The 27,860-nt window shown below is 47.2% G+C and overlaps 4 protein-coding genes across 13 annotated transcripts in view; 2 read left to right on the top strand and 2 right to left on the bottom strand.

Moving 5' to 3' along the window:
- Positions 1-381: 381 nt before the first annotated feature.
- Positions 382-7,982, top strand: nfe2l1b (nfe2 like bZIP transcription factor 1b). Of its 6 annotated transcripts, none has more exons than XM_084485819.1 (6): positions 382-442; positions 1,614-2,460; positions 3,366-3,587; positions 3,949-3,999; positions 4,120-4,308; positions 4,606-7,982. In XM_084485819.1, the coding sequence occupies exons 2-6, from the start codon at positions 1,903-1,905 to the stop codon at positions 5,977-5,979; spliced, it is 2,394 nt and encodes a 797-aa protein (XP_084341945.1). In that variant the 5' UTR covers positions 382-442; positions 1,614-1,902; the 3' UTR covers positions 5,980-7,982. The 6 variants fall into 6 exon arrangements, with proteins under 6 accessions (XP_084341945.1, XP_084341948.1, XP_084341944.1 ...); XM_084485822.1 differs by having other exon boundaries at positions 421-558; positions 4,120-4,302; XM_084485818.1 differs by having other exon boundaries at positions 421-558.
- Positions 7,983-8,830: 848 nt separating this feature from the next.
- cbx1b (chromobox homolog 1b (HP1 beta homolog Drosophila)) lies at positions 8,831-13,084 on the bottom strand. Of its 3 annotated transcripts, none has more exons than XM_084485648.1 (6): positions 12,945-13,084; positions 11,916-11,997; positions 11,420-11,600; positions 10,112-10,259; positions 9,682-9,776; positions 8,831-9,552 (listed from the first exon to the last, which is right to left on the bottom strand). In XM_084485648.1, exons 2-6 carry the CDS (start codon positions 11,962-11,964, stop codon positions 9,411-9,413), a joined length of 615 nt encoding a protein of 204 aa, XP_084341774.1. In that variant the 5' UTR covers positions 11,965-11,997; positions 12,945-13,084; the 3' UTR covers positions 8,831-9,410. The 3 variants fall into 3 exon arrangements, with proteins under 3 accessions (XP_084341774.1, XP_084341775.1, XP_084341776.1); XM_084485649.1 differs by having other exon boundaries at positions 11,916-11,990; XM_084485650.1 differs by lacking the exon at positions 11,916-11,997.
- Positions 13,085-14,058: 974 nt separating this feature from the next.
- On the top strand, positions 14,059-21,115 carry snx11 (sorting nexin 11). The gene is given in 8 exon segments (XM_084485509.1): positions 14,059-14,168; positions 15,684-15,738; positions 16,057-16,143; positions 17,895-17,995; positions 18,316-18,411; positions 19,026-19,253; positions 19,605-21,063; positions 21,065-21,115. Coding segments are annotated over 7 exon segments (2,040 nt in total). The 5' UTR covers positions 14,059-14,168; positions 15,684-15,714; the 3' UTR covers positions 21,110-21,115.
- Positions 21,116-23,024: 1,909 nt separating this feature from the next.
- The window catches only part of skap1 (src kinase associated phosphoprotein 1), a 31,999-nt gene continuing 27,163 nt past the window's right edge, over positions 23,025-27,860 (bottom strand). Inside the window, exons 12-13 of one of the 3 annotated variants that reach the window (XM_084485505.1) lie at positions 23,524-23,626; positions 23,025-23,158 (exon numbers count right to left, since the gene is read on the bottom strand). In XM_084485505.1, coding sequence (XP_084341631.1) covers positions 23,534-23,626 — 93 coding nt within the window. In that variant the 3' untranslated portion in view covers positions 23,025-23,158; positions 23,524-23,533. Of the gene's footprint in view, positions 23,159-23,523; positions 23,627-27,099; positions 27,364-27,860 lie in introns of those variants that run through there. The other 2 variants (XM_084485506.1, XM_084485507.1) reach the window with 2 other exon arrangements.

Below are 27,860 nucleotides of genomic sequence, written 5' to 3'. Positions count from 1 at the left end.
ACATACGTTTACTAAGTGATTACCAACGCATCATACATGCAGTTCAATTAATTATCTTAAGACATTAATGGTTACAAGATAAATCCAGCATATGTGTTATAGGTTCAAATGCTGAAGATGCTGTATTATCAATTAGGTGGTGTTAAAGGAGGGAAATTAAGCGTTTTAGAAAGTTGATGGGTGGGGTGATCATCTGGTTAATTATAGTTATCACCGCAAAATAAACCAGCAGTCTATTGACTGAAAAACTTGATAATGTTTTATTAAACTGTTGGAAAATCCCTCTAGTTATTATTATCACCCAGAGCCGGGTGATGGAGCTTGGCACTAGAATGTTCTACGCATGCTCTTTGACAGCGTGTTTTGTGTCAAGCGGCGCTCCGAAGCTAGGCTAGCGAGCTAGCCATTTTGCAAGTCATGGTGGGCCAATCAATGTGGAAAGGTAGGATAACATTGTGTTAAGCTGTTTTCTCGAGCTTTTTGGGGTCCAGGAATTTGTTGACGATCTCGAAAGGTGGGTATACGTGTGGGCAAGATAACAAAGTCGCAAGCTCGGGCGTAAGTATACATTTAATGGGTTGTCAATGCGCAAACATAAAAGCTTCTTTCAATGATGGGCTGCATGGCTGTAGTCAGTTTACTTGTAATTGACCAGCGCTATCACAATGACAGTTCGATGTCATGTAGCGACGTATAACCTCTTTGTGTATGAAATACACACTTAAATAAACATGCATTTTTGCACGTCAGGCTCACTTATAACATTTGTGTTTAGTCTTCAATAGTTTAGCACATAGCATTTTCTTACACTCGATGACCCTCCTCCGCCTCGTTCGTACTGGTCGAGCCGTCCCGGAGTGACGTGTCGGTAACGTGTTCTCGGCCTGCGACTGGATTGCTAATCTGTCATTTATTTTTTCACCACTTGTTGCTAGGGAGATTGTTTGATGCTAGCTACAGCGGAAGTACATGGTGAAAATCGCAAGAAGCACACACCTTTTTCAAAACAAAACCCCGTTCCAAGTTAATTGATGTGGCCAGACATGGCGTCGGTCGTTGTTAATGTGCTAAATAATAAAGCACTTCTATAGAAATGCAATGTGGTGGTAGTTGATGTTTTAGCTAGCTAATGTTAATAGGACACAGATAGGCGCAGCTGTGCACCGGGAGGGAGGAACCCTCCCTGCGATAGGTGGTTGTCGTTAATAGTGAGTATCCGAGGCTCCCACGTTCACCTTCAGCAGAACCAAATACAGATAGCCGTCCTATCTAGGGCGGGGTGATTCTCGCCGTCCTTTCATCTCTTAAATGTGTATATTACTTGGAAAGATAAATGTCCGAGATTAAAAGAGCGCTGCGGTTTTCTCTTCTCGCCATGGGAGGATGCAACATTTCAGAGATGCTAGCAAGTCGCATACGTTACTTACATTATCATTATTTTTAAATAGCATGTGTGTAATGCAAGTGTAAGTAACTGTTAGCTACGACTTTATTGTGATGCAATCTATAGCAATTTTTATTCCATAATATCACAGTTGTGTTAAATTATATGTTGGCTAAATGTGGAAAATTGATGTTAGATTAATATATGTACTCTGTTTTACTTTCCTTAGGTATAAAAGGATGAAGACCTTATGAAGAACAAAACCTTCTCTGCCTCTTGGACACTTATTGCAGGGGATATATCCTTCTGGAACCTATTCACTTTCCAAACTCATTTCAGCTGGTACACAAAAGCTGTAGACCCTCGGTCACGCAGAAAAGTCCAAGACCATTATTTATTTTTTTCTTCTTCTTGGTTTTAATACTGCACTTTGAAGTACAGAAATTACTATTTTGCAGTGGGCCCCCGTTTTTTTGTTTTTTTATTTTTAATTTCACCCTTTGTTCCTTTGTAAAGAAATGCTTTACTTGAAAAAGTACTTCACAGAGGGCCTGATTCAGTTCACCATCCTTCTGAGTCTCATTGGGGTGCGTGTGGACGTTGACTCCTACCTGAGCAACCAGCTACCCCCTCTGAGGGAGATCATCCTGGGCCCCACGTCCGCCTACACCCAGACCCAGTTCCACAACCTGCGCAACACGCTGGACGGCTATGGCATCCACCCAAAGAGCGTGGACCTGGACCACTTCTTCACCACCCGCCGGCTACTGAACCAGGTGCGCCAGCTGGACCGCCTCTCCGTGCCCAGCACCGAGCTCAACGCCTGGCTTGTGCACCGTGACCAAGAGACTGTGGTGTCTGCCGCCAGCCAGTCAAGCCCCAGCATCACCCTGGACAATGGGGCCGGCCTGGAGGACCTGAGCAGCCCTGACGTTACCCCGGCCATGAGGGGAGGAGGTGGGGCACCTGAATCCACTTACAACCCCATCGCAGCGGAAAGCAGTCTGGGGGCCGTGGCCCCTGAGCACTCCCAGGAACAGGGCACCCGGGACGGCAACGATGACCTCACAAAAGAGGTATAGCCATGCTGCACCTTTTAACTTAACACGTTAAACATAATGGAGGAAGAGGCTTCATGTAGAGCAGCATCATTCGATGAATGCTTGGGAGGAGGGATGAATCACTGTTGAGGGTTTATTCAAATGTTAAGGGTAATTTTCAGCCACACCAAAGGATGTAATAATATGTATATCAGTTGGTGTGGCATTTACATTTGATGGGTAATAGGAAAAGTTGCATTCTTATTATTACATTATGAGATGAGATGGTAGCTCTTTTGATTTTCAGATAACGAGCTAGGTAGTCGACTGGTGAAGGTTTTACTCTTAACTCTTAAATAGAGATTATTGATTTGGTCCCACTGATTGTTTGATTAATTATGGCTATGGCTAGGACCATTCTTAGTTGCCAATGTGAAGTGCACATTAGCACATATGTTAGCATCTATTTCTCGAGTATTCAATCTAGTATTCAAGTCTTCAAGTATTCAATTAATTTGTTCCTCAATGCTCACAGCTCTGCCTTATTAATGCAGTGCAGTTGTGGCCCACACTGAGCCATTTTGCCCAGACTTGGAGCCCCGTTTTGGTAACATGATTGACATTGTAGCTAAGAGATTCAGCTATGGTTGCATCATCTGACCAATAGGCCTGTTACATGAGCAGTTTGACTTAACTCACGCTTTGTAATGGAACCTCTATAAGTTAGTCATTTTCCATTTGTATTGAGTACATCATGTGATCGAGAAGAGAGTGTTAATTGTACAACTACAGGCCTGTAGTTGTACACCATGATATGAGTCTTCATTGACCTTAGTTTATCGACTAGTAGTTGAGGCCCAATGGCGAATAGGAAGCCGCCTGTGTTGTCCGTGTCTACGTTGGTTTGACGTGGCTGCGTCTTGTGTTCTGTCGTTTCATAGGACATTGATTTGATTGACATCCTGTGGAGGCAGGACATTGACCTTGGTGCAGGTCGAGAAGTGTTTAACTACAGCAACCGGCAGAAAGACAGTGAGGAGGAGAAGCCCCGCCCAGAGGAGAGCAAAGAAGGGAGTGAGGCCCAGGAGAGCTGGAGGAATGGGGTGAACCTGCAGGAGGCCCCGCCCGTGGACGGGGAGACCGGGGAGAGCATCCCAGAGCAGGTTGGTATCTGAACGTGACTCTGACCTGATGCAGATGGGTTTGGTAGTGGTGGAGGTTGAGAGGTATTAAGGAAATGAGGGGGGGGTTGATAGATTATGGGTTCGCCAGGGGATTTGAAACATTGCCTCATGTCACAAAACTAGGAGAAGGTGCACCTTTATCTGGTCACTGGTGCTGAACAGATCCAACGACAACACCCCCTGCGTACTTATTGCTATTGGTATATTAGCTCCTTTTGAATAAGCCGTTTCTCTCGATGAACCATCTAGATTAATCTTAAATATATGACGTTTCATCCTCCCACCTCCTCTGTTGTCCGAGCGGCCTCCCCGTGGTTCATAGACATCCTTGTCTTTTCAGGAATGTCTGAGGCTGCTGGAAGCCACCTTCCCTTTCGGAGAAGAGTCTGAAGTAAACAAAACAAACCATAATCCACCACATGCATAGTGTCCTATTAACGCGTGTAACGTGTTGTGTGTTTTGTGTGGCAGAAGACGCACAAGATCACACAATATTGCTTTGTGTTGGTAGTTTCCCGCGCCGGTTGTCGCCCCAGAGATCGGGACAGCCAATGAAGAGGCTCCCTCCACGTCACAGGGTTTGCCCCTGGCCCCTCCCCTGGCCCCTCCCCTAGCTCCTCCCCTGCCCCATGCTGAGCCACAGCTGGACCTTGAGCAGCAGTGGCAGGACATCATGGCCATCATGGAGCTCCAGGTAATGGTCTGTTCTTTTTGGTTTTTACATCTTTGGGTTAATCCGTCTGGATAAACTGATATATTCCTCTGTCTTAATTAGCATAGATGATGTGAATAATTGGAACATAAAATGCCACTGCCGTCGGGAGATGAATGACTAAGAATACTGTTAACATTCATTGCACATCAAAACATTTGTCATGGTGCTGCTGTACCTCACATTTTGTGAGGATGTCTAACACAGCTAGCTGTGTTGGGGTTTTTTAGGGGAGTGTACACTACGCCCATACATGTCCCCTGACAAAACCTTCTTTTCATTCAGGCAATGGAGGTGAACAGCAACACCTCCATCGACACCAGCCCCAGCAGCTCCAGCAGCCCTGAGGCAGCGGCCTCAGAGCCCACCCCTATGGGAACCTTCGGACCATCGTCTCGCTCCACCTTGATAAACCAGGATGTGAGCCTCCACCAGGCCTCTCTACCCAGCTGCAGCCAGGACTTCCCCCCGCTCTTCACCCCCCAGTTGGATGCGACCAGCAGCGCTCCGAGGCCCACCATGCTCCGGCTGTCCTCCAGCAACTCATCCAACATCAACTCTTCGTTCGGAGCCACCAACCTCACTGGACTCTTTCTCCCGCCTCTTATAAACGGCACTAGTAACGTCACTTCCACCCCCGTGCTGCCCGATCCATTCAGCACCCTACTAGAAGACTCCATGCTGGATGAGATCAGCCTGCTAGATCTCGCCATGGAAGAGGGCTTCAGCCAGGCCCAGACCTCCCAGCTAGAGGACGAGCTGGACTCTGATTCGGGTCTGTCCCTGGACTCTAGCCACAGCCCGGCGTCGCCAAGCAGCTCGGAGACCTCCTGCTCCTCCGCCGCCTCCTCCTCCTCCACCTCCGCCACCTTCTCAGAAGAGGGCGCTGTGGGCTACAGCACCGACTCAGAGGCCGCCGCAGTGGAGACGGACGAGGGGGCTGTCGGGGGATACCAGCCTGGCTACAGCAAACTCTGCCGAATGAGCTACCAGGAGTTCCAAGGCCTGCCACAGCTCGACAACATCAGCCACAATCACACCTACAACCTGCCGCTCTCCTCGCCGTTCTCCGACCACGCCGAGCTGCCCTTTTCCACCGGCAAGAAGGCGGTCCGGGACAAGCAGAGCAGCAAGCTGCAGCCGCCTCAGGACCTGCTCGACAAGCAGTCCAGCCGGGACGAGCGGCGAGCGCGGGCCATGAAGATCCCCTTCTCCAACGAGAAGATCATCAACCTGCCCGTGGAGGAGTTCAACGAGCTCATAGCCAAGCACCACCTGAGCGAGGCGCAGCTGGCGCTCATCCGCGACATCCGCCGGCGCGGCAAGAATAAGATGGCGGCCCAGAACTGCCGCAAGCGCAAGCTGGACACCATCCTAAACCTGGAGCAGGGCGTGCACGACCTGCGGCGCGACAAGGCGCGCCTGCAGAAGGAGCAGATGGAGTGCGTCAGCTCCCTCCGCCAGATGAAGCAGAAGATGCAGAGCCTCTCGCAGGTGGTGTTCGCCCAGCTGCGGGACGAGGAGGGCCGGCCCTACCCCCCCAGCGAGTACTCCCTGCAGTACGGCGCCGACGGCAGCGTGCTCATCATGCCGCGCAGCATCGCCGCCGCCCAGCCTAACCGGAAGCCCGAGAAAAAACAAAAGGACAAAAAGAAGTGAGCTTGTGGACACTGCTTTTTTTCTTTCACTTTGCTAAAACCAATAGGAAAGATTTCTGCAGACGCGGGAGGGTTCTTTATTTCTTTGAGAAGATTCTGGTGAGAAGGATGAAGATAAAACAGCATTGTCGGCTACTCTCCCAGCGTTAGTTGTTTCCCCCGTTTCTCTTTGTTCCTGCTTTCTTCCCGGAAACCACTTTGAAGCAGAAGTTCTTTACTTGACTACTGATATATAATTAGTTTGGTTTGAGGAAAAAGGAACAAACGAGGATGAGAAGGGTATAAAAGGACCTAACAGAGCGACTGGAAGATTCGATTTGCTCTCAACCTTTTGCCACCAAAACCACCGAATGGGACAGACGTGCCATCGTGCAGAAGGAGAATGGAAGGACTTGTCTCAAGGAAACCCGAAGGTTGGAACAGAACACGGCCGCCAAGGACTGATGGATGGATGAGTATCTATGCATCATACAGGTGCATACCAGCTGGTTTCCGCTGGTTTTTCAATCACTGAAGCTTGCCAGCTCCAAATGCCCGGGCCAAGAAAGGCTAAAGAATGTTTTAGATACCAAAGGCTAAAGAAGGTCCATATTTTGGATGAAATCACTATCAACACCGTTACTAATCAAAGGTTACAAGGTGCACCTCACCTGCTCTCTCTAGACAATAACCTCACTAATTCAATGGGTTTGTATCGCAGATATTCTGGACTGGACGGTTTTGGTTTGGTTATGCATAGAGATGGGATACTGCTGGCGGAAATCGAAGAGGTGGAGCATGTGTTACTGGGCTGGCCACAGACCAGGGAGACTAGAAGGAGGCGAGTTTGGTGACAGGAGGTGATGGACCTTTTAGGGTGGAGGCACACTGCATTGGGAAATGTTTGAGATTCCAAATACTTATACATAGCACTGTACTTTGTCCTTTTAAAGGCTTGGCTTTATGCATTTTGCAGTGACTCCCTTGCCTTTTGTCCTCCACTGCAGGTTGTGAGGTGGGAGCTGCAGTCAGCAATGGCTCTTGCATTATGTTCATAATCTGTAGTATAAGCAAGGTTGTAGGTCTAGCTTCATCAAATCTATCGACAAAAAAATTTAAAACAGTCCACTACCCCTCCTGTTGAATTGAACACTGTCTGGCCTTTTAGGAGTGTGTTTTAGGAGTGCGTATGTTACCAGAATTAATGTTACCAGAAAGGACTTGGATTGGCTTTCAATGATGATTGTGCATAATGCATACCAATAACATACCGTTTTGGGTAACTTGTTTTGTCATTGGCTTAATTTGTTTGTATTAAATTAATCCAAATGAACTTACGTTTTTTTGGCACTTTCCTATTCAGTTTCAAAGGCAACTGGATTAGTTTGCCTTCTTCTGAAAGGCATGCTGCTGTCGCAAATAAATTGGTTATTTTGTTCCTGACAACATACCCCCTAACTTATTTATTTATGAGATAGCTAAAGAAAGAGACAAATGTTAGTAGTGGACCCTTCATTTTGAATGCCTTTATTTGACAAGGTCATATCTTGACCTTAAGGTTTTGAGAAATAAGGAAACCTTGCTCTCAAAGCAAAAGTGCTATTTTTTGTCTTTTTGAATGAAGTCTGTTCATGTTCGTTACCCCATATAAAACGGCAGTTGTTACAATTTAACATACATGGCTGAAAATGGCAATTTACAGCAATGAAAGATGGGGAAAAAATGTTTTGAAGGGAGATGATGTTGGAAGCACTAATTCAATATGGTATCAAGGCAGTTTGTCGTTTCACTCCAACACAAATATTGAGTTACTTAGTATCTTAGCGCACTGCTTCAGTCCGTCTTGTTCGTCTGTAAATATTTCCATGTTTGTGTTTGTCAGACCTTTCCGTAGTCTCATGTCTCCATGTCCCTCTGACCCCCCTGGTTTGAGTTTGGATGTAGTTTATCTCCTTGTTTTACTTAAAAATGTTTGCTGGCAATCTGGGATTATTTTTATTGATTTAATAAAGTGTTTTATTTTCAACCGTGACTTTGCTTCAGTCTCAGTAATGTTCATAATTGAACTGTCAACATGAATTCTGTTGTAATCTGAATTTTGTCAACAAGATTGTGATATACTGCTAAACAAATGCTGAGGGACATCTATTTTACAGGATGTTTACTTTAAAGGTCCCATGACATGCCACCAGGTGAGGTGTGATTAGCCGTTACCAGCCGTTTTGGAAATCTTCCCCTTATGATATCACAAGTGGGCGTGTCCACCTAGATGTGTGCTGGATAGATGAGCAACGTTTACTACAGTCCACTGGGTAGGCTGGTTGACTGATCTATCCAGCACACATATAGGTGTACACGCCCATATGTGATGTCAAAAGGGAAAGATCTTAAACGGCTTGTAACGGCTAATCACACCACACCACACCTGGTGGCATGTCATAAGACCTTTAACTATTGAGACGGTACTTGGAATGGTTTTCCTTCATGCTAAGAAGCCTTGATTGGCTGCAACACAGGTGTGATTATTATTAGAGCACCAATCGGATGCTGGATGGGCGGGCGGCTGTGAGTCTTGTGTCCAATAGCATTGTTTATATTATAAACCAGTTATAGTTCTGGTTGTCATAACCAACTGACAACCTTCCATAAAAGTCCCAAAAAAAAGTTATTCACCTCGATAGCTTTTTCCACAGTAACATTAAACCTATTCAATGGTCAATTTGTTAGGTCGTGCCTACATGTTTAGCTGTACTACTGGGATCCACAGCACCTTTTTATCTGGGAGTCGGTAAAACCCTAGCCACCACACTAGCCTTCCCCGCAGTCACACTCAGAAAGCCACATCGTCCTTAAAGCAACCAGAATGAGATGAGCATTGTAACAAAATGTGGTTTATTCTCCAAAACAGACAAGCTAGACATCACTTAAAATACCACAATAACTAAGAGCACTAATGAGCCATGTACATGGAATCTTTGTTGGATAGGTTACACAAACACAAAGTAAACAAAAACTAAGAACAAAAGAGAACTCAGGGAAACAGGATGTCAGTTGTCCTCAAAAAGGCATCAAAAACTACTTTTTCAAAAGTATTCACTGTGATGAAGATAAGGCATACATCTTCACGATACCATGATAGCGAAATAGCGAAAAGGCATGTAGCACTGGCGTAGCACATACGTCAAAATAAATCTGTCCAATTTGAATGGTGATGGGGCGAGGTCATATGAGATGTAATACTGAGAAAATGTACATAGCATGTGATTTGTGTATGATGCCAACCTATGGAATATATAAATGTTGATCATATCCAAAGGGAATCAGATGAGGGACGTCATGCCAGAAGAGACGCATGGAGTCCGATGTGGTCTGCTTTAAACTCTTGTTGAAACAACCATTTCTTTATCTTTGTTCGTTTTCCACGAATCCACTTCATCCTCCTCCTCCTCCTCCTCAGATCTTGTCTTCCTTCTTCTCCTCCTCGGTTGGGTAGGAGTGCCAGGTGAGCCGCTCCTCGTAGAAGGAGATGACCACCTGGGGGCACTTGACGTTCGCCTCCTTGGCAGGGACCAGGTCGGCCTCGTCCGAATTTTTCCTGGGAATAAAAAGAAAAGTTGTTATTGGTTGGGGTTATTCAGGTTCAGGGGTTGTTATTCTTTTTAGGATTCTTCAAGTTCCAGAGTCGGGTCTGATGATAACAAGGAACGAAAGCGAGGCTACTCACCATTTCATGAGGAACATGAGCTCTCCCGTGGAATCTGTCGCCCCGATGATCCTCTCTGGGTCCAGGGCACGTGCAAAGCCCCTTAGTTTCTCCGTCTGAACGAGGATAAGATCCAAAGCAAATCGATATACGCATGCTACGTGAGACGGCACATTACAGCGCAAGAGACACAAATGTTGCAGCAAACTTCCAATAACATGGCGCTAAGTGATTTAGAAAAGGCCTAGTGGCCTTCCAATCATTCATTTCATTATCTTTCAACCAGAGGTTGATTGTACACAAGCTCACACTGGTTCTAAAATACTTTAGACAAAGGAAATGCATCAATAATGCATACATAGAAAACTGCAGACGTGTAGTTGGTATCTCGGTACCGATACCGAACGCCTCAGTAAGATACGGACCGAAACCTGGTGGGAATCAGACTCACGTCTTCCTTTCTCTTCTTGGACTTGCCGTCGTCGCCCTCGCCCTCCATCTTCCTCTTGACCTCATGGGCCGACTTCTGAGACTGCAGGAACTCTGCGATCAGGTCCGGGCAGTCCAGGTTGTCATCCGGTTCCCACGTGTTGTCGTCACTGTGAAACAGTATAGAATGCAGGTTTTAAATAGAATATTTTGTTATTATTTTGAAGAAAGCATGAAATGTGACATTCCTGAGGTTACCAAACTCTAGGTACCTCAGTATCAACATCATGTTACCACCACCCATGATGGATAATGCGATCGCTCATTGTGATAGGCTCACATATAATACCATAAACGGTTTTGATCAGCTATCGGTCCCTCACCGAAAGTGACAAACAACAATTGTGTTTGGTGCTGCGTTTGGGCCACCTGGGGTTTGATTTGGTGTTTAGTTCTTCTAGTTTGGTCTAGTTTTAGTGTTTGAAACTGTCCCCACTGTAAGATTTTCATTCCCACTTTCCACATAAATACGTCTCCGCAGCGTATTTCTAGAGGTTGGCATTTGAATAGCTAGCTTGTGAAAATATTTATTCGAAACTGCCCTGTGCAACTGTTTCCCTGCAACACTTTCGTTTTGACTCATTAGAGCCACTAAAAATAACGGCTCAATCAACGATTGAGCATCGATTTTTTTCTCTCTAAAATCAATTGATTCTGAGGTAAAAGGCAGACCAATAAAGAAAATCTATGGCTGCAGGGAACAGTCACATAATACAGGTTGAATAAATATTTTTACATGAAAAAACATGAGAAAATCTGAAAGTAAAAGTATATACCTGGTTCTCCTTCAATGTGGTACACATACTCTGTGTGTTGAGGAAAAGACGACAAAGTTTTGTGGGTGTGGCTTGACCTCTTACGACAGTGAGGGTCCCTAGCAGTGATCAATGTCTCCATAAACTACCTCGACACACCAAACCAGGGATGAACCAACGGTGGTTTTTGATACCGGCCCCACAGCATGTTCCATAGCAGGCCAACATCTGATACTGTAATGTCTTGAGAATCTTTCCAGTATGAACATCTGACACACCAACACGCTTATCCAGTACACAACGTACTGGATGAATGAAAAGCAGCCTGACTTCTGACACAAGGACGTGCGATGACGTCCAATCAGGAGACTGGATTAACCTTCCAAACGGTTTAAACGGTGTGATGGCTTAGTCAAAGCAATGCGCTGACACCCAAACACCGGGAGTAGGAACAGACAAGAGACAGACACTGGAGGTTAAGAGAGTGATAAAACATACAAATCCACCCAACTCACTCTGAGAAGCCTTTCCATTTGAGCAGGTACTCCACCCGTCCCTTCACCACGCGCCGGTTCAGCACCTTCTCCACCACGTACTCTTCCTCTTCCTCCTCTTCCTCGGGCACGTCGTCCGCCTTCTTCTCCTTTTTCTCGACGACCGACGTCATCTTGATCTCCGTGGGGACGGGCGGGGCGGCTGGGAGTGAGGGAGGAAGCAAGCAGCACGGGTCATTTCCCCCCCCCACCGCAATTGAGGGCCGAGAGCCTACAGCTTCAACTAGATATGGCTAACACTTCCAGGTGTTAGCACCCATCACTAAGGGGCCTTAAATGGCGTCCTTTGCCTGGAGTAAGGACTTAAAAGTAGTAGCATCAATAGATGGGACAGCATCACAACACTGGGAGCTTGTGACTAACGGACCACCAACAGTTACAGGGGGACAGTGGGACAAAACAAACAGACTTTAAATAGACCTTTTTTTTTTTTTTAGAAAATAATGATTTATAAAACCTTCTGTAAGAGTGGGGCCATCATTAGAGGGTTCGGTAGTCTCGCTCATATCAGGTAGACCTTTGGACCAGGTTCCTGGTTCCTGGTCAACGTCCAGATTGTGGAATGATGGAAGCAATGGGACATCGTAGAGAGGAGAAAACGGCATTGGAAAAAGTGGGATTTATTGCAAAGATACATGGCTGACATTTTGAAGACGATGCAGAGGAGCAATTGTCAACCGTTGCGATCCTACTGGTTCCGTACGTCTACAAGGGGTTTCAGTTATCCTTGGTACGACACTATTATAAATGGCACTTCTTATCTGCATTGTCAACAAAGGACACCCTATTTTTATTGGCGCACTCAGTGGATATGGGTTTGCGCGGTTTTTAAGAAAAGTTAGGGTGGGTAGCTCAAGATTTCAAGTGCTTTTGGGAGGGAGGGACGACTGAGGATATTCAAATTAAGTTATGCACATTTGTCTTCGTTCAAACTTTCATTCAATCTAGCGAGAGTTAAATAAAACGTGTAGGCTAGCGCACCATTCAAATGGCACGATTAATGCCATATTCTACTTGTAAAAACAGCATGATTGACGGCTACATTGGACGCGTACAGCACCTTCGCAGCGAGAATTGCATAAAAAAAACACATTAGATAATCATTAACCTTGCGCCATCCAGTTATAACTTATCAATTGGTCATATGTTTAAGTAAAATCGTCATCCTTAAGGTCTACTCTGGTGCTTGGCTGCCGTCTCGCACAAGAGTGGAGAAGAGACCACGACAAAGCCCCCGAGAAAGGGACAGCGCGAGGCTCCATGTTGCCGCGGTGGAGCCGACCAGGATCCCCGGTGCTCGTCCCCCCTGCACGGCAGCTATTAAAACGAATCGCTTATCAATAAAACGCGACGTCGGTGTGGAAGCACGACGCAGGAGACCACATCTCGATGCTTTGGACTCATGCACACGTTAACGTTAACGTTAGCCTTACCAGAAACAACACATGTTTAGGGGGAGGGGAGAGAGAGATAGGATGAAACTCACCCAAGCTACGTCTTTACAGTTTAATATTGTGGAGCAACCCAACCGCGAAGAAAATCCTCTTCTCCGTGTTCCGGTTATGGTATTGTTTTGTTAACGATTGTATGAATATTGATGGTGAATAGCTTGCTAGAGCTGAGGGCTTCGTCTCCGCCCCCTTCTAGTATAATCACACGAGAAAAACACACACACACACACACACACACACACACACACACATACACACACAGCAGCCCGCTTGAGTCCATCTTTGCGCCGATTCTCACAATTAGGTGGACGGATTTCCTGATGGAGCCCGATAGAGCGCAGGGCTGGAGATACATACACTATACAGATCTGTCACAGCGATATAAGTGAAAGGTAAAATGGAGAAGCTGAATGGAATGGGGTTCTTCTTTTTTGGTTGGGTGGGGGGTTACTGTGGTCAAAAACAAAAGTCAGTCCATGGGGTAGGCCTACAACACTGGTCTTTATCATAGGGCTGGCTCTGCATCCCCTTACTTTTGGAGAGTTGTGAACTCAAGTGTGCACAGTGTGGACAGCCCTTGTGGCATCTAGTTTTCCTTTAAGGGATTATCAAAGTGTATCGGTCACATACTTATTTGACTTTCTCAGACAAGCATCTTATTGCAATTATAAGATGGGCTTTTCTTGATGCGTGGATAACATATGTGGGACAATTAGTTTACATGAAAGGCTAACAGCAACGCATCTAGTCATATAAAGTTGATACTATTTCAGTTTTTCTCCCCATCACACATTCACTGTTTTGGGGCGTGTGTAGTGAAGCCTATAAAACCCTATTCACATGTTTAGTAGCAATGGTGCAATCAATTAATTTGACCACTAGAAACTGTCATTGAATTATGTTAGATTGGGATTTAACATTGATGGTCCCCCATACAGGGGATGTTCACCATCACCACCCCCATACAGGGGATGTTCACCATCACCATGGAGGGAGAGGGAGAGGTTCACCATGGATGGAGACGTTCACGGTGCTCTCGGCCGCCCTGGGTTTCCACGCGCACGCGCACTACAATCCGGAAGTGGCTGCGTCGTTTGAACGACGTCATGTCGTTCTGGACCTGACTTGCAAAAAAAAGCAACAGAGGGACCTGTCTAGTGGACACAACATAACACGCCGCCGGGTTTCAGGACTGGTTATCTTGCTGCAGGGACAATGGCAGGCGAGACACCCCCGGTGCGACCACGTTTTGTGTGAAAGTAAGTCCGGTTTGTGCTTAAAAGTTACTAACTCAAGTGCGAAACAATCGTGTTCTAATCAATTTTGAGTCGTTTACGAGTCGAGGGAGAGCGTTTACTTCCATGTGATTTCGTCGTTGAACACTTTTAAAGATGTTTTTTAATTGGGAAGACGGTCGTGCATCTCAGTCCCATGAAGTTGTTTGTGTTGCTTGGCTGACGCCAGGGGTTTTGATGAGGAGATATCTGGATGTACATTGAGATCCAGTGCTGTTTACAGGGAGATTGGTGTCCACATCATTTAACATCGGATTACCACGCTAAAAATGAACAAGTCTAGATACACCCACCAAAACATGTCATAATGTGATCATAGCTTGTCGATGCTATCCGGTTGAACGACCTAGTCATATTATATCCAGGAAACACTTGGTAAGCAGTTTAATAACATTTAATGGAGTGGAACGATGTGTTTTTTATTGAGCAATATGCACTTTTTGTATATATATATATATATATATACTGTACATCACCACCCCATGTATATCTGTATGGTCTGCTTACTTTATAGCTTTAACTTGGATAGATTTTTCAAGAAATTAATTTATTTAAATTTTAGTGTAAAATTGTTCGTGGATATTTTACATTGAAATAAAATAATTAACTCAAAGTTTAAATGAAATGAAATTGAATTATTAATAATAAATCTGTTTAAACCTCAACACAACAGCAAGTCGATCTAGTTACCCATATATCTTTGGAGTCAACAGCGCAACATTAATGGAGGTTTCACGTTCAGTACATACTGGGGAGTTCTCAACCGGAAAGTTTATGTCTGAACAAAAATGTGGTGACATTTAATGTTGCCAGGATACCCAACACTGCATTCTCACACCTGGCATGTTGGTTTAGGTGTTACAAGCTTGAGGGAAGTGCAACTCAGACATAGCGATTGTCTGAGAACAATCTATAGGTCCTGACTCGAAGGGCACTAGCTGGCTAGAAAGGCAATCACTTTGGATTTGGAAACTTTCCACTTTCAACAAAAACAATTAAACCCAGAATATGGTTGAGGGAGGGAAGCTGCATTCCAAAGCAGGGGAACACTAAGTTCCCTAGGCTGGGACAGAGACATGAACATAACAATCAGCCCATGATGTAACATTCAGAATGCTGACCAGCTATAGGGGATTAAGGGGAAGTTATGTGTGATTATTATGTGGTTTCAGCTGTGTTGGTAAACTAAGCCCACTGTCATAGTAACAATACAACAGATATTTTTTTGTTGTATTCAATGTAGACCTGCATGAAATGTCATCTGGGGTAGGCCAATGTAGTATATAGGATTTCTCTACTGATGAGTAGGATAAATCCTAAAAGGCCAACATGTTATCTTGGCTGGCTTTTAGTGACTAATGTCCTGACTACTAATGATGTTACAACTAATGTTGTTTTGTCCCCCCAGAGTTGTGGATGAAATGTGATCCAATTTTCGAATCGTTTTTTATACCAATTTTCTTTTCTTTGACATTGTAGATGTTTCCTGCGCAATGCAGTCTCTGGAACGATGATCGAGAATCAAGAAGACGATGTAAGTAACCTGTGCTCTCTCACTCACGCATGGGTTCGTATCTCAACATGACCGCCGCCACATTTCTCCATTCTCCGAGTCTGTTGGTCACCTGCCACTGTAAACAAACATAAACAATCAGCCGCACTGTACTGCAAAAACCAAGGATTCAGTGATATTCCCCCCCTCCCCCCAGGGTCCTAAGACAACAACAACAAATGAGGACATTCTCAAGGATGACCGCATTAAGACTTTCACAAACCCATATCTTTGTTGTGTTGTTGGAATCGACATATGACCTAATTTCTAAATTCTAATTTCTACCCTCCTCCCTTTCAGGAATTCATTGCTGTGAGGGTCCAAGACCCGCGGGTTCAGAATGAAGGCTCCTGGAACTCTCACGTGGATTACAAGATCTTCCTCCACGTGAGTACATTGGCTTCACGTGCACCCTGGCGACCGTGACTGGCGTAAGTGTTTGGGGAACCCAAGGAGTAGAGCAACAGAGTTTTGTGTGGACAGAGGAGGTCTGTTTCCTGTTAGGGGGATGGTTGGTGGGTATCGTTGTCAGCAGAAGAGAGATCGTCGGTGCAGACGTCCGTGACCCAGGGCTTGTTCCTCTCTGAGTCACTTAATGGTTTGCTGAGATCCAATGAGCTCAGCCTCATCTCTGGGCTTCTTGTTGTTCTCTGCCTGGTCATGTTGTCGCTGTCTGCGGGCCAAGGGAAGGAAGGTGCAAATCATTGCTTTACTATCAAGTCATTTCTTGACACGCAGCTTAAGAAGAAGTTGGACAAGGATGCCTATAGGCTGTGGTTCCGCATGCCTTCGTATTGCAGAAGCCTCCATTAGTGTCGTGGCAAGTCATGTGACTCTGGGTCAGGTGCTCCTGCTGGCAGTGACAGCAGATTGAGTCGTTGGGTTGGCCATGTTAGACGATGGCCCCCCAGTTTCTGATGAAGGTGGCACACACAATTAAATTTAAGACGTTAAAAACACATTAACCGGAGAACTGCACAGGTTCTGCCCGACTTCCTACACCTTATTGTCAAACGTATATGTAGTGAGACGCCACTGCAGGAATGGGGACTTCTTCACTTTGTGTAGTATCGTATTTGTGTTTTAAAACATCCATGGTTGGAACCTAGAACTTTACAGCAAGGAGTCAAACGCACCAAACACACGAAACACAGCACCAGTCACTTCTGTAGGTGTGAAATCCTGGAATGACGGGACGAAGCACAATAGAGCAGTGATACCAGAGATACCAGTAGATGACCTCTCTAGTGGGGAATGCCAGGTCTGCAGTCTGTTCCTATCACTACCGATGATACTACCGCAGAATTCCCAACAATCATTTTTTCAGTGTCTCTCTTCAACGCACGTTCTGGAGGTACCCTCTATCTCTAATCTTGTTCCAATAAGTGCAGAAGATTACCATTGTCCACTGTTTCCCAATTCCTACACATTTAACCCAGACCAACACCCCATAAAGTATACCTTTGGTCATATTTTATATCTGTATACCTTTATGAAGAGGAGAGTGAAGAGAGACAGGAAGATGGGTTGAGGAAGTGAGAGGGAATTGGCATGTAGCAGATGGTCGCAGGTGTGTAGATTTATCTTTAATTAGAAGACACATTTTAAGCGCACGTAAGCCCAGGCTGTTGGTATGGTTGGTGATGATGGTATGGTTCAAAATCTGAAGATGCACCTTATTTTTGTGCAGCGGTGATGGTTTTCAGTAAAATGTTCACCTCGTATAGAATGGAACTTGTTCATCTGCTTTGAGAACCATTTTAGAAATGATCATTGGAACTCAGCCTCGAGGAAGCTGATGTGCAGACATTTTCCTCCAGATAAAGGCTCATATTCTGCCACAAATGTAAAACACACAGGTTCAGCAAACATTCCCCCTGGGTCTGTGAGTCACTGTAGGTTTGTCTGTATGTGGGAAAATAGTACTGATAGCGTTGCCCAATGTTTAACTGCATGCCCTGTATCAGCTGGCACCAGAGCTCACCTGGCATGCCTCAATCTTTTTTTTGAACATTAAGTTTTGATCACTATGTGAAATATCCATCCATCGATTGAACTCTATCCTTATAGCTGTATTTTATAACTATCATTATTGGTGTTTTATCTTTTGTGAAACGGTTTCATTTTGTTCCTTTCAGACCAACAGCAAGTCCTTCACGGCCAAGACCTCATGTGTGCGACGGCGCTACAGCGAGTTTGTGTGGCTCAAGAAGAAGCTGCAGAAGAACTCTGGTCTCGTGTAAGTTACTTATATACACATTTGTGTGTGTGTGTGTTTTATATTTATTTTAGCTAAACAAGCAAGTATTGGAGGAGGATGTTTGTCATGTACCAAAGAATTTGCAACAAAGCAGAGATAAAATCAACGTCTCACAGCAAAATCATTAACTGAAGTCACTCCGTAATAGTTATCTGTGAGTGTGTTTCTGTGAGTAATGCAGATCCTGTCTGACCCTTGCACTCCCACCTCATGTCATATGAGGCAGAGGAGGTCATTAGGCTGGGCGAGTGAGAGGGGGGCTATTGGAGGGCTGATATTTTGTCTCTGTTCCCGTCTAGGCCCGTCCCAGGCCTGCCACACAAGTCCTTCTTTTCGTTCAGCAATGAGGACTTCCTGGAGAGGAGGAGGACGGGCCTCCAGAGCTTCCTGGACCAGTCAGTCTGCCTCTTATTCAGAGATAAACAACCACTGGATTATTTATTTGTAATCGCTATGTCTTAAGAATCACTAAGGCATGATGTGAAGGGTATTTACACTTACTTTGGGATGGAAAATACTTTCTTGAGTACGTGTGGCTCCCGAGAGGTTCCTGGTTCGATCCCCAAAGTCCCCAGTCTAGGCATCCTTGAGCAAGATAACCCATACCGGCAAAGCCCATGAATGACATACATGTCTAATTCAGTCACAGTCACAAGTGTTCCTTAAATCAGTGATTCTTGCGAGAGCAAATGCGAAATGCGAGTGTATTTTGAGTTGATCATGATCAGCATGTGCCAAAGCGTAATATTTAGAAGATTAACATACTTTCTAATGTAACAATGTATAGAATTAACTAAGTATCGATTCATGTTTTAATTTCTTTACTATTTCATTCAGCTCCAGCTTCAGCTTTTTGTATGCTCCATGTTTTCATCAACACATGAGGGAATTGTTGATTCATGCAATATTAGGAAATGAATGTGTTAATGACTAATGACACATGTGAGTCTGACCAGTGGAGAACCACCGGACTTAATGACTAAATCATCGTCTCCCCCGCCTACTGCAGAGTGCTCCACATGACGGTGTGTCTCTCGGACAGCCAGCTCCACCTCTTCATGCAGACCCAGCTGCCTGTGCGCCACATCGAGGACTGTGTCCAGGGCCACACCCCGTACACCGTGACGGATGCCATCCTCACTTACGCCTCGTCTAATCGGGGCTTCGCTCAGGCCCAGCAGGAGGATCTGCAGAAGGAGCGGGGTTCCAGCGCGGTCTCCTACGAGTCCATGGAAAGGTCTGAGCGGTGAAACGTAGTGTGACTGTGGTTTTTAGTCCAAGCTAGGGGTGTTCAAAGAATCTATTATGTATTTTAAGGATGTAGCTGTTGATTTGGAGGCGTAGTTACATACAGACTGTTGTTGAGAGGGATGTCAATTTGAAGACATAAGCAATATGTAGCAATATAAATAATCGATTTCCACATCAGGGGCAAGGCAGTTGTAATTTAAAACCTTTTGACTGAAAGTGAATTTACTCACCTCAACCACTTAATGGTTAAGATTATGAAAACCAGCAGCGGCTGTACCTTACCAGTAAACAACCGGATCAGTTGACTAAATAATTTCTTTCGTCATTTCACATGCAGCCCGGCCCCGCATCTCCCCTCCCAGCAGACCAACGGGGAGAAGGACCCCCTGCAGGCCATCCTGGAGACCCCCGACGTGCCCGACGCCCAGCGGATGGTCTGTCACTCTGAGGGCTCGTCGCTGCAGGTCCTCCAGGAGGACCAGCACCTGGAGGCCGTCATCCGGCAGCACGGCCCCGCCGCCGCCTCCTTCTACGTGGGGAGCAGCCTCGATGAGGGGCCCTCCCTAGGGAGTCCCCCCGAGGCCACGTCCACCGGCCGGATGCAAGCGTCGGTGGAGGTGCACTCGCCCATGGGAGAGGCTGTCACGCCTGACTTCAGGGAGGAGCTGGAGGAGGAGGAGGAGGTGGAGGAGGTGGAGGAGGTTCTGGAGAACGGCTGTGTATTAGCGGAGGAGGGTCTAGCAGAAATGCAGCCGACAGAAGAAGCGGTGCCCAGGGCTCCAAGTGTCTCTGCAAACGGTGTGTGTACAGACGGCCAGGAGGAGGAAGAGGAGCAGCAGGAGGGGGTGTTGGTGGTGGAGCAGCAGCAGGAGGTGGAGCAGCAGGAAGGGGTGGTGGAGCAGCAGGTAGAAGTGGTGGAGGAGGAGGCGGCGGCGGCGTTGGAGCAGCAGCAGGAGGAGGTGGTGGAGAATGAGGTGGAGGAGCATGGGAATGGTGACGCAGGAGAGGAGGAGGAGGAGGAGGAGGAGCAGCAGCAGCATGTGAATGGGAATGGAGACTCAGGAGAGGTGGTGGAGCAGCAGCAGGAGGTGGAGAAGAAGGAGGGACAGCGTGTGAATGGGATTGATGAATCTGGAGACCACACTGAAGCGGTCTGCGGTGCAGGCGGGCTTCTGGACCATGTCGTCTCTGAGCAGGAGGAAGATGATCTCGAACGCCTCTTGAGGTCTGAGGAGCCGGGTGTGGAACCAGGCAGCGGTTCAGTGGAGCCTTTTGAACGGTGTGCAGGTCCTCCTGACGACCGCACTGAAGACGGCCCTCCTCAGGACGACGAGTGCGGAGGAGGAGGAGAGAGCGGTACGTCGGACCTGGAGACGGAGACCAGCGGCGAAACGCCCCGCGGTGTGAACGACGGCTCCGAGTCTGGCCGCCGTGCGGATGAAGCAATCGAGGAGGGACATGCTCCACTGGACCAGATCCAAGTTTCACAGGAAGAGGACTTAGAGAACTCCGTTAACGCCGAACCTCAAGATGAGGACACGGGATCTCCGGTGTCTTTAGATGGGATCGACCCAACGGTTGACCCAGAGGACGGCATCCCAAACGTGAACGGCCACTCGGAAGAGTCCGCCGAAGGAGTGGCGCCCTCTACGGGAGCGGAGGAGTCCGGCGTTGATTCATCACACGGGACCACACACTCTGCGGACAACAATTTGGTGATTTGGTCCCAGGAAGGCGACACCAGACGGGCGCCAGACGGAGCCCCGGACCTCCGCCCGACGACCCCCGTGGGCCTCGGGGGCGGGAGAGGCTCCAGGGTGTGACGCGACGGCGTTAGGGTGAGCCCAGGGCCGAGTGCGCGGCCCGGGCCCGTGTGTCTGAGCCAGCAGATGGTGGATGATCAGGGGTAGGTTACAGCGTCCCCACCGTCTCTGGATCACGAGCCAGGCATGGGCCGCTCCATTAGCTTTAACAACTGGAAAGCCATCCAGAGCCGGCCATTAGCCTAACAGCCCCGCTCGGGGGGGGAGAGGAGGAGGCGACCGCTGATTAGGGCCCCGTTGCACACCTGCTGAGCCCCAGCCAGTCGATGTGGACCACCCTTTTTATTTCTTTTCTTTTTCAAGGCAAATGTGTCCTCCCATAACAACGCACACGCATACACACACACACACGGACACACACGGACACACACAGAGATATATTCTAGCAAGTCATTAAGTAAAATCATTATTCAGCGATTGAGTAATTGAGTTTGTAATTCAATTTATCTTAAGTATAGTCCGATGGAGCCTGCTAGAGTGTTGAGGATGGACTCATCGTGCATGGCAGTCGTTTAGGTCCACCGTATGTTTCCAAGAGTATAGATGATCCCTCGTTATGTGTCCCTCTGTACTTTTCAAAATGTTTGGTGAATTTAAGTCTTCTTGAATCACGTCTGTAAAATGAGAGTTTTGTTCCGACAGCAGAGGGCGCTCATGTTTACAAAGGGATACAGGTTTCCGATTTAGATTTGCACAAGGAAAAGGGATTAATTTAAAATCGTTTTAATTAAACGATTAGACATATATATTTTTTGATCAAAAAACAAAACGACCAGTGACAGTTGAAATCAAATGTTGCCTTAGGTGCGCTATGAATGGGTCCTACTTGCTTTTTGAATATGGAAGGTGATTTCAGTGATTTCAGGGCGCACACACAGCAGTTCATCAAACCGATATCGGCTCGCTAATGATCGTTAGGCGTGATGAGATAATACTTTACATTATATTACTTTACATATAAACACGGAGGACAACGAGTAGACCTCAGGTGACACACTGACTCGTGTATTCACTGGCAGGTGCGTTGGACCATCGGGCAGGGCCAGATGTCAACTGTAACCTCAGACATGTACCAATATTATTATTATAATATAATATAAATAAGCGAGGTTTTCCAGATTCATTGCCTGGGTGAAGATGATCACTCAGACCAGCGCTGTATACCTGGATGTAAAACGTGTGTCGTCATTAGAAGTTTAAATCACTGCTGATATTTCATGCAGAGGACCAAATGAACGCGAGGACCATCTAACTTTTATCCAAGCCAGCTGACACTGTCCACTGTGTTGCCAGCGATGCAGCGATGTTGTCAGATTGGGCGGGAAATCTCGACCAATCTGGCAACACTGACCCTGTCTGGCAGAACGGCCTCTAGTTGTAGTTTGGACCTCCTTTGCATTTCAGTCCTGCTGCTCGCTACACCAGACCCTCGTCTAACACGATGTTTAACGGACGCAACTTCTTTTTTAAAACGAAGTAAGCGTTCAGGTCCAAAGTTATAGTTTTTTTTTTTTTTTTTTAAAGTGGGTGATTTATGTTCAACACATCAAACAATATACACTGTTATAGCCTACCTTTTATTGTCGCCTATGGTGTTTTATCAGTGTGCGCTCGGATGAAAGTTCTTATGGGAACCGTGAGCTCGGTGGTTCAGCAAGGTGAATTGTGTAAGATTTACTGCCACCTAGTGGTTTTAATTGAAAGTTCCGTTACCACAGGTTATGTTAAACTAGAATATGTAATTGCTTTTTATGAGACTGGTTGTGTTAAAACAAATTCGGGGTACTGTTATTCAGAGTGTGTTTTCAGTTTAATACATTTGAGCAATTGTTTTGAACTTTACTGAACAGGAAATAAATTTACAATTAAGTTAAACACATTTCTGTATTTTGTTTTTCATGTCCACGACATTTATACAATTTCCACAACACACATAACGGACCTAAAGTAATGAAAAAACAGGAAAAGCTATATTAATTCATAGGAAAAAAAAAAAATAACAATCCTATTGCTGACGGATTTCCCGCACGGTCCCTTCCTGGAATTCCCAGACGGATGTGCGGCGGTTCTGAGGACGAAAACAAGAACGCACTCATTCAGAGGGGTCGGTGTGGGGAAATGAGCATTAATAATTCAGCGTTCGTTTACAGCCGCGGCCATCGGACCGGATCAGGGAATCATTTTCTTAAATAGCACGACTGTTGTTCGAAGCGCGCTTCGCTCGCACAATATTTATTCTCGATCACTGTCGATTACGGCGCCGAGCGCCCGTCTCTCCGCCTCGCCGTTCCCCGCCGGTCGCACGCCGTAAAACGGCGGGGTCAACGACTTGAAGATACTTCGATGGCGGCGTGGATGAGTACCAGGGGGCCGGTTTGTGCGTATTAGGGCCCCCGCTAATGGCCTGTAATGCTGTTGATGAGCGCGCCGTACCTGTTGGCACTCAGAGGATGTACGCCGGGTGCAGGAAGTCTTTGGGAACGATCCCCACGGCCCCCTTCAGCTCGCCCACCCACCAGCCCAGGATGTTGAACTCCTGGAATAGATAGAGAGATAGAGAACACACACACACACACACACACACACACACACACACACACACACACACACACACACACACACACACACACACACACACACACACTTTTGAGTGAATATCAAGAAGAATGAGGAGAATTTACATGAAAAGGAATGTACAATAAAAAGCATAGCTGTTACAAATTGTTGATAGAAATTATTTCGTTTTCTGTCTTTCAAAAATAATGTAATGTCAATGTGTTTTGGATCTCTGGTGGAAGAAGATGACTGGGTGAAGATTTTCCTCGGATAATTGAAGTCACAGAAGCTCTAAAGCTCAAGAGCTTGAACGGGGCACAAAAGGTTACGATGAGAAATAATCAATTCACTGTGAACAAGATCAGCGTCCAAACACATCAAGAACCCCTTGGAGCAGTATAAACATAAACGTGTTAGAAAAAAATTGAAAATTTATGCTCTATGGTTATTCATAAACCAAAATAATGTTTACTTTAACGTAATGGTTTCCATTTTATAAACCTCACACTAAAGAACTTTGTAAATTAAAACGTTTTGTGATACAAATATGATTATTGTCAAGCATTGATTGATTGATAAAACACAAAAATACATATTTATGATTCAGTTATTCAGGACCCTTGGGCCTTAAAGCCTTATGGTAAAGATAAAGACTCCTTGATAATATAAATCATTTCCCATCATTGTATGTTCAGTGTTATTGCAATTGAAAATATTTGTTTTGAGTCCCAATTTAGGTACCAACAATAAATTTAGGTGAAGACATGAGCTATTATTAAAGCCATTTTATTTGTATAATAATTATAACTGCATAACATTATGCACACTTCACTCTCCCTGGTGTGACTATTAAGCCCTTTTTTTTTAAATATATAATAAAAAAAAATGGCTGGAAATGCAAATAGCCAATCAAAGCTCCCGGTTCAACTCAACCCCTTCATCTCAACCCGTTCATCTCAACCCGGTCATCTCAACCCGTTCATCTCAACCCGTTCATCTCAACCCGTTCATCTCAACCCGTTGCGTCGTTTGGCCTCAGCAGCACCACACCACCTTTAAGAGTATTTGATCACTACTCTTTAGCCTTTTAAACCAGTGGATCAATACTTGGACGGCAGCCCAGGCTGGGTGGAGGCCAGGTGGAGGCCGGGTGGAGGCCGGGTGGAGGCTGGGTGGAGGCCGGGTGGAGGCCGGGTGGAGGCCGGGTGGAGGCTGGGTGGAGGCCGGGTGGAGGCCGGGTGGAGGCTGGGTGGAGGCTGGGTGGAGGCACCTGCTCCCCTCCCAATAGCGTCTGCTCAGTAACTCTGGGCCCCCCTCCAACGCGGCCTCAGAGCGGGGGACCAGCCTCTCAGAGGCCATTAGAGCCGATATGTCCTCTGGACCCGCGGGTACTCACGCAGGCATTAGAGCGTCGCCAGCGGGGAGAGTGCTTAGGCACACACGGGCACGCACACACCAACACACACACACGGGCGCGCACACACACCAACACACACACACGGGCACGCACACACACCAACACACACACACGGGCGCGCACACACACCAACACACACGCACCAACACACACACACACACCAACACACACACACGGGCACGCACACACACCAACACACACACAGGGGCACGCACACACCAACACACACACACACACCAACACACACACACAGGCACGCACACACACCAACACACACACACACCAACACGCACACACGGGCACGCACACACACCAACACACACGCACACCAACACACACACACGGGCATGCACACACACACCAACACACACACACGGGCACGCACACACACCAACACGCACACACACACACCAACACGCACACACACACACGGGCACACACACACCAACACGCACACACGGGCACGCACACACACCAACACGCACACACACGCACACCAACACGCACACATGTGCACGCACACACAGGCACGCACACGGGCACGCACACACACACCAACACGCACACACGGGCAAGCACACACTCACATCAACACCAACAAACACGCACACATAAACACACACACACACACACACAAAAACACACGCACGCTCACACACACATAAACGCACACACACAGATTTATTCTATAGCCGTGGCAGTATCAATTTATGAAGGATGGTGTTGGTTTTTCTAATCTCCCAGTAGGAAATGGTGCAATAAGGGACACATTACAGAGCCCTGGTAAGCAGCTCATGTGCATTCTAAAGAGCTCCAGCTGGATATCTGTGTATGTGTACGCATTCGTGTATATAATGTATGTTTGTGTATATATTCTTGAAGGCGGTGTGGTGTGTGTGTGCCTCTGTCTTCCTCTGTGGCCACAAACACACACACACACACCCTACACATTTTGTATACACATTAGAATTTAACCCAATGCAAAAGAGTCGGTTCCCACACCGACACGCAAACACACTCATACACAACCCTGCGTTGATGTCAGGCACTTGTGAAAGGCTTTCCAGTCTGGCTGAGGGTGAGCATACGCATTGCATGCATGCACGCACAGACACATAGACACACACACACACACACACACACGCACACACGCACACACACACAGCACATAGCACACAGCACCCACTTGGACAGCGGTGGACGCTAACACAAACAGGCGGCGGTGATAGATGGCGTGTTGTCCACGCGGCGCGGCCCTATCACCCAGCCCTACGACGCGGCTCTGCAGCCAGAGTAATGACAGGCAGGCCAGCTGCTAATGAGGGGCTAGCTGGACAACCCGTGGATGAATGGATCGCTTAGAGGACCGGGCGGAGGTGGGGGGTGCAGGGTTGGGGGTGATGCAGGGGGAGGGGGGGAGGGGGGGGGGGGGTTAACAGAGGGGGGGCTCGCGGAGCACGTAAGCTACAGAGCCACGATGAGCGGATCATCTGTCGGTGGACCCCCCTGTAGAACCCAACTGCACATCATCCCCATCATCATCATCGTCTCGGTCCTGGTCGTGAGCTCATGTCCGCACTCTTCCTCGATCAGCCCTCGCTAAGTGGGACCCCCCAAACCTTTGACTTGGGATTACCAAAGTGAAATAAAAGCAAATGCAATGAGCAGCGAGTTGTTCTGTCTCACGGTGGACCGGGACGTGGGAAGTGGGGTCTCACTGGAGCTAAAGGGGGAGCGAGGCTCTCGGTATTTACACCACGGCCTCCTCGGTACCGCGGGGGAGACCGGGCCCTGACGCGGACCGCCGGCTCCCACTCTCTCCCCCTCTTCCTCTTCCCCTACTTCTGCTTCTCCTTCTTCTTCCACTACTTCTTCTTCTTCCTCTTCGAGAGAGAGAGAGTACAGGAAGTGAATAGGTGGAGAGGAAGCGGGGGGGGGGGGGGGGAGAGAGAGAGACTGTGTTGGGGGCGGGGGGGTGGGGGGGAGACAGAAGGATAGATGGTGTAACGAGGAGGACGAGGGGGGGGGGGGAGGAGGGGAGGGGGTTGTCTGTCTCTCCCTTGGGGGCTTCACAGCAGCGATTCCGCCGACCGCAGTGACAGCAGAGTTTTATTTATCTGCGCGGCCCATCTGTGCACTCGGCGTCATAGTCTCTCCGAGCGGAGGCCCTTTCTGGATTATCAGCGCCGCCATTTTAATACGCGCTTCCCCGGCTGCGGAGTGGGCGCCAGTGGCGGTGGGAGTCTGTCAGGCGTGCAGGAGTCCATCCTGAGATGGGGGGTTCATCCAGAGTACACCTGCTGTAATAGGGACATTCAGGGAGGCGCACAGACTCAATTACCCAAATGACACACAACAACACAACAACAAAAAAAAAGCACCCCCGCCCACCCCCCCCCCCAAAAAAAAAAAACCACACCCTCTGCTGAGTCTTCCGGTGTCCTCACCCGCTGTTGGAGTCGCTTGTCTTTGGGATTGATTTGTGGCGCCGGCGTGCGGTTCTACGTCGTTTTAACGGCGAGGACGATTGCGTTTTTTTTTGTGTTTTGGTGGCGGCGCCGTGAGTGCACACACAGGTTGTTAAGTGTTCATTTGAAACTTTTGTACTGAACTCGCACTCCATAATCAAGCCGGATAGGAATGGTTAAAAGAGAGAATAAAACTGAAAGATGAGGATATCACTCTGAGGTGTGTTCGGTCACTCCTGGTGGAGTCGCCTCCACTGGGCTCTGCCTCTGACCGCGTTACCCCCGGGAACACACCAGTGTGTGTGTCAGTGTGCACGTGCAGTATCTGC

This window comes from Micromesistius poutassou, assembly GCF_964030765.1.
Source record: "Micromesistius poutassou genome assembly, chromosome: 21".
NCBI lineage: Eukaryota > Metazoa > Chordata > Actinopteri > Gadiformes > Gadidae > Micromesistius > Micromesistius poutassou.
This window is presented reverse-complemented; position numbering and strand designations above follow the sequence as displayed.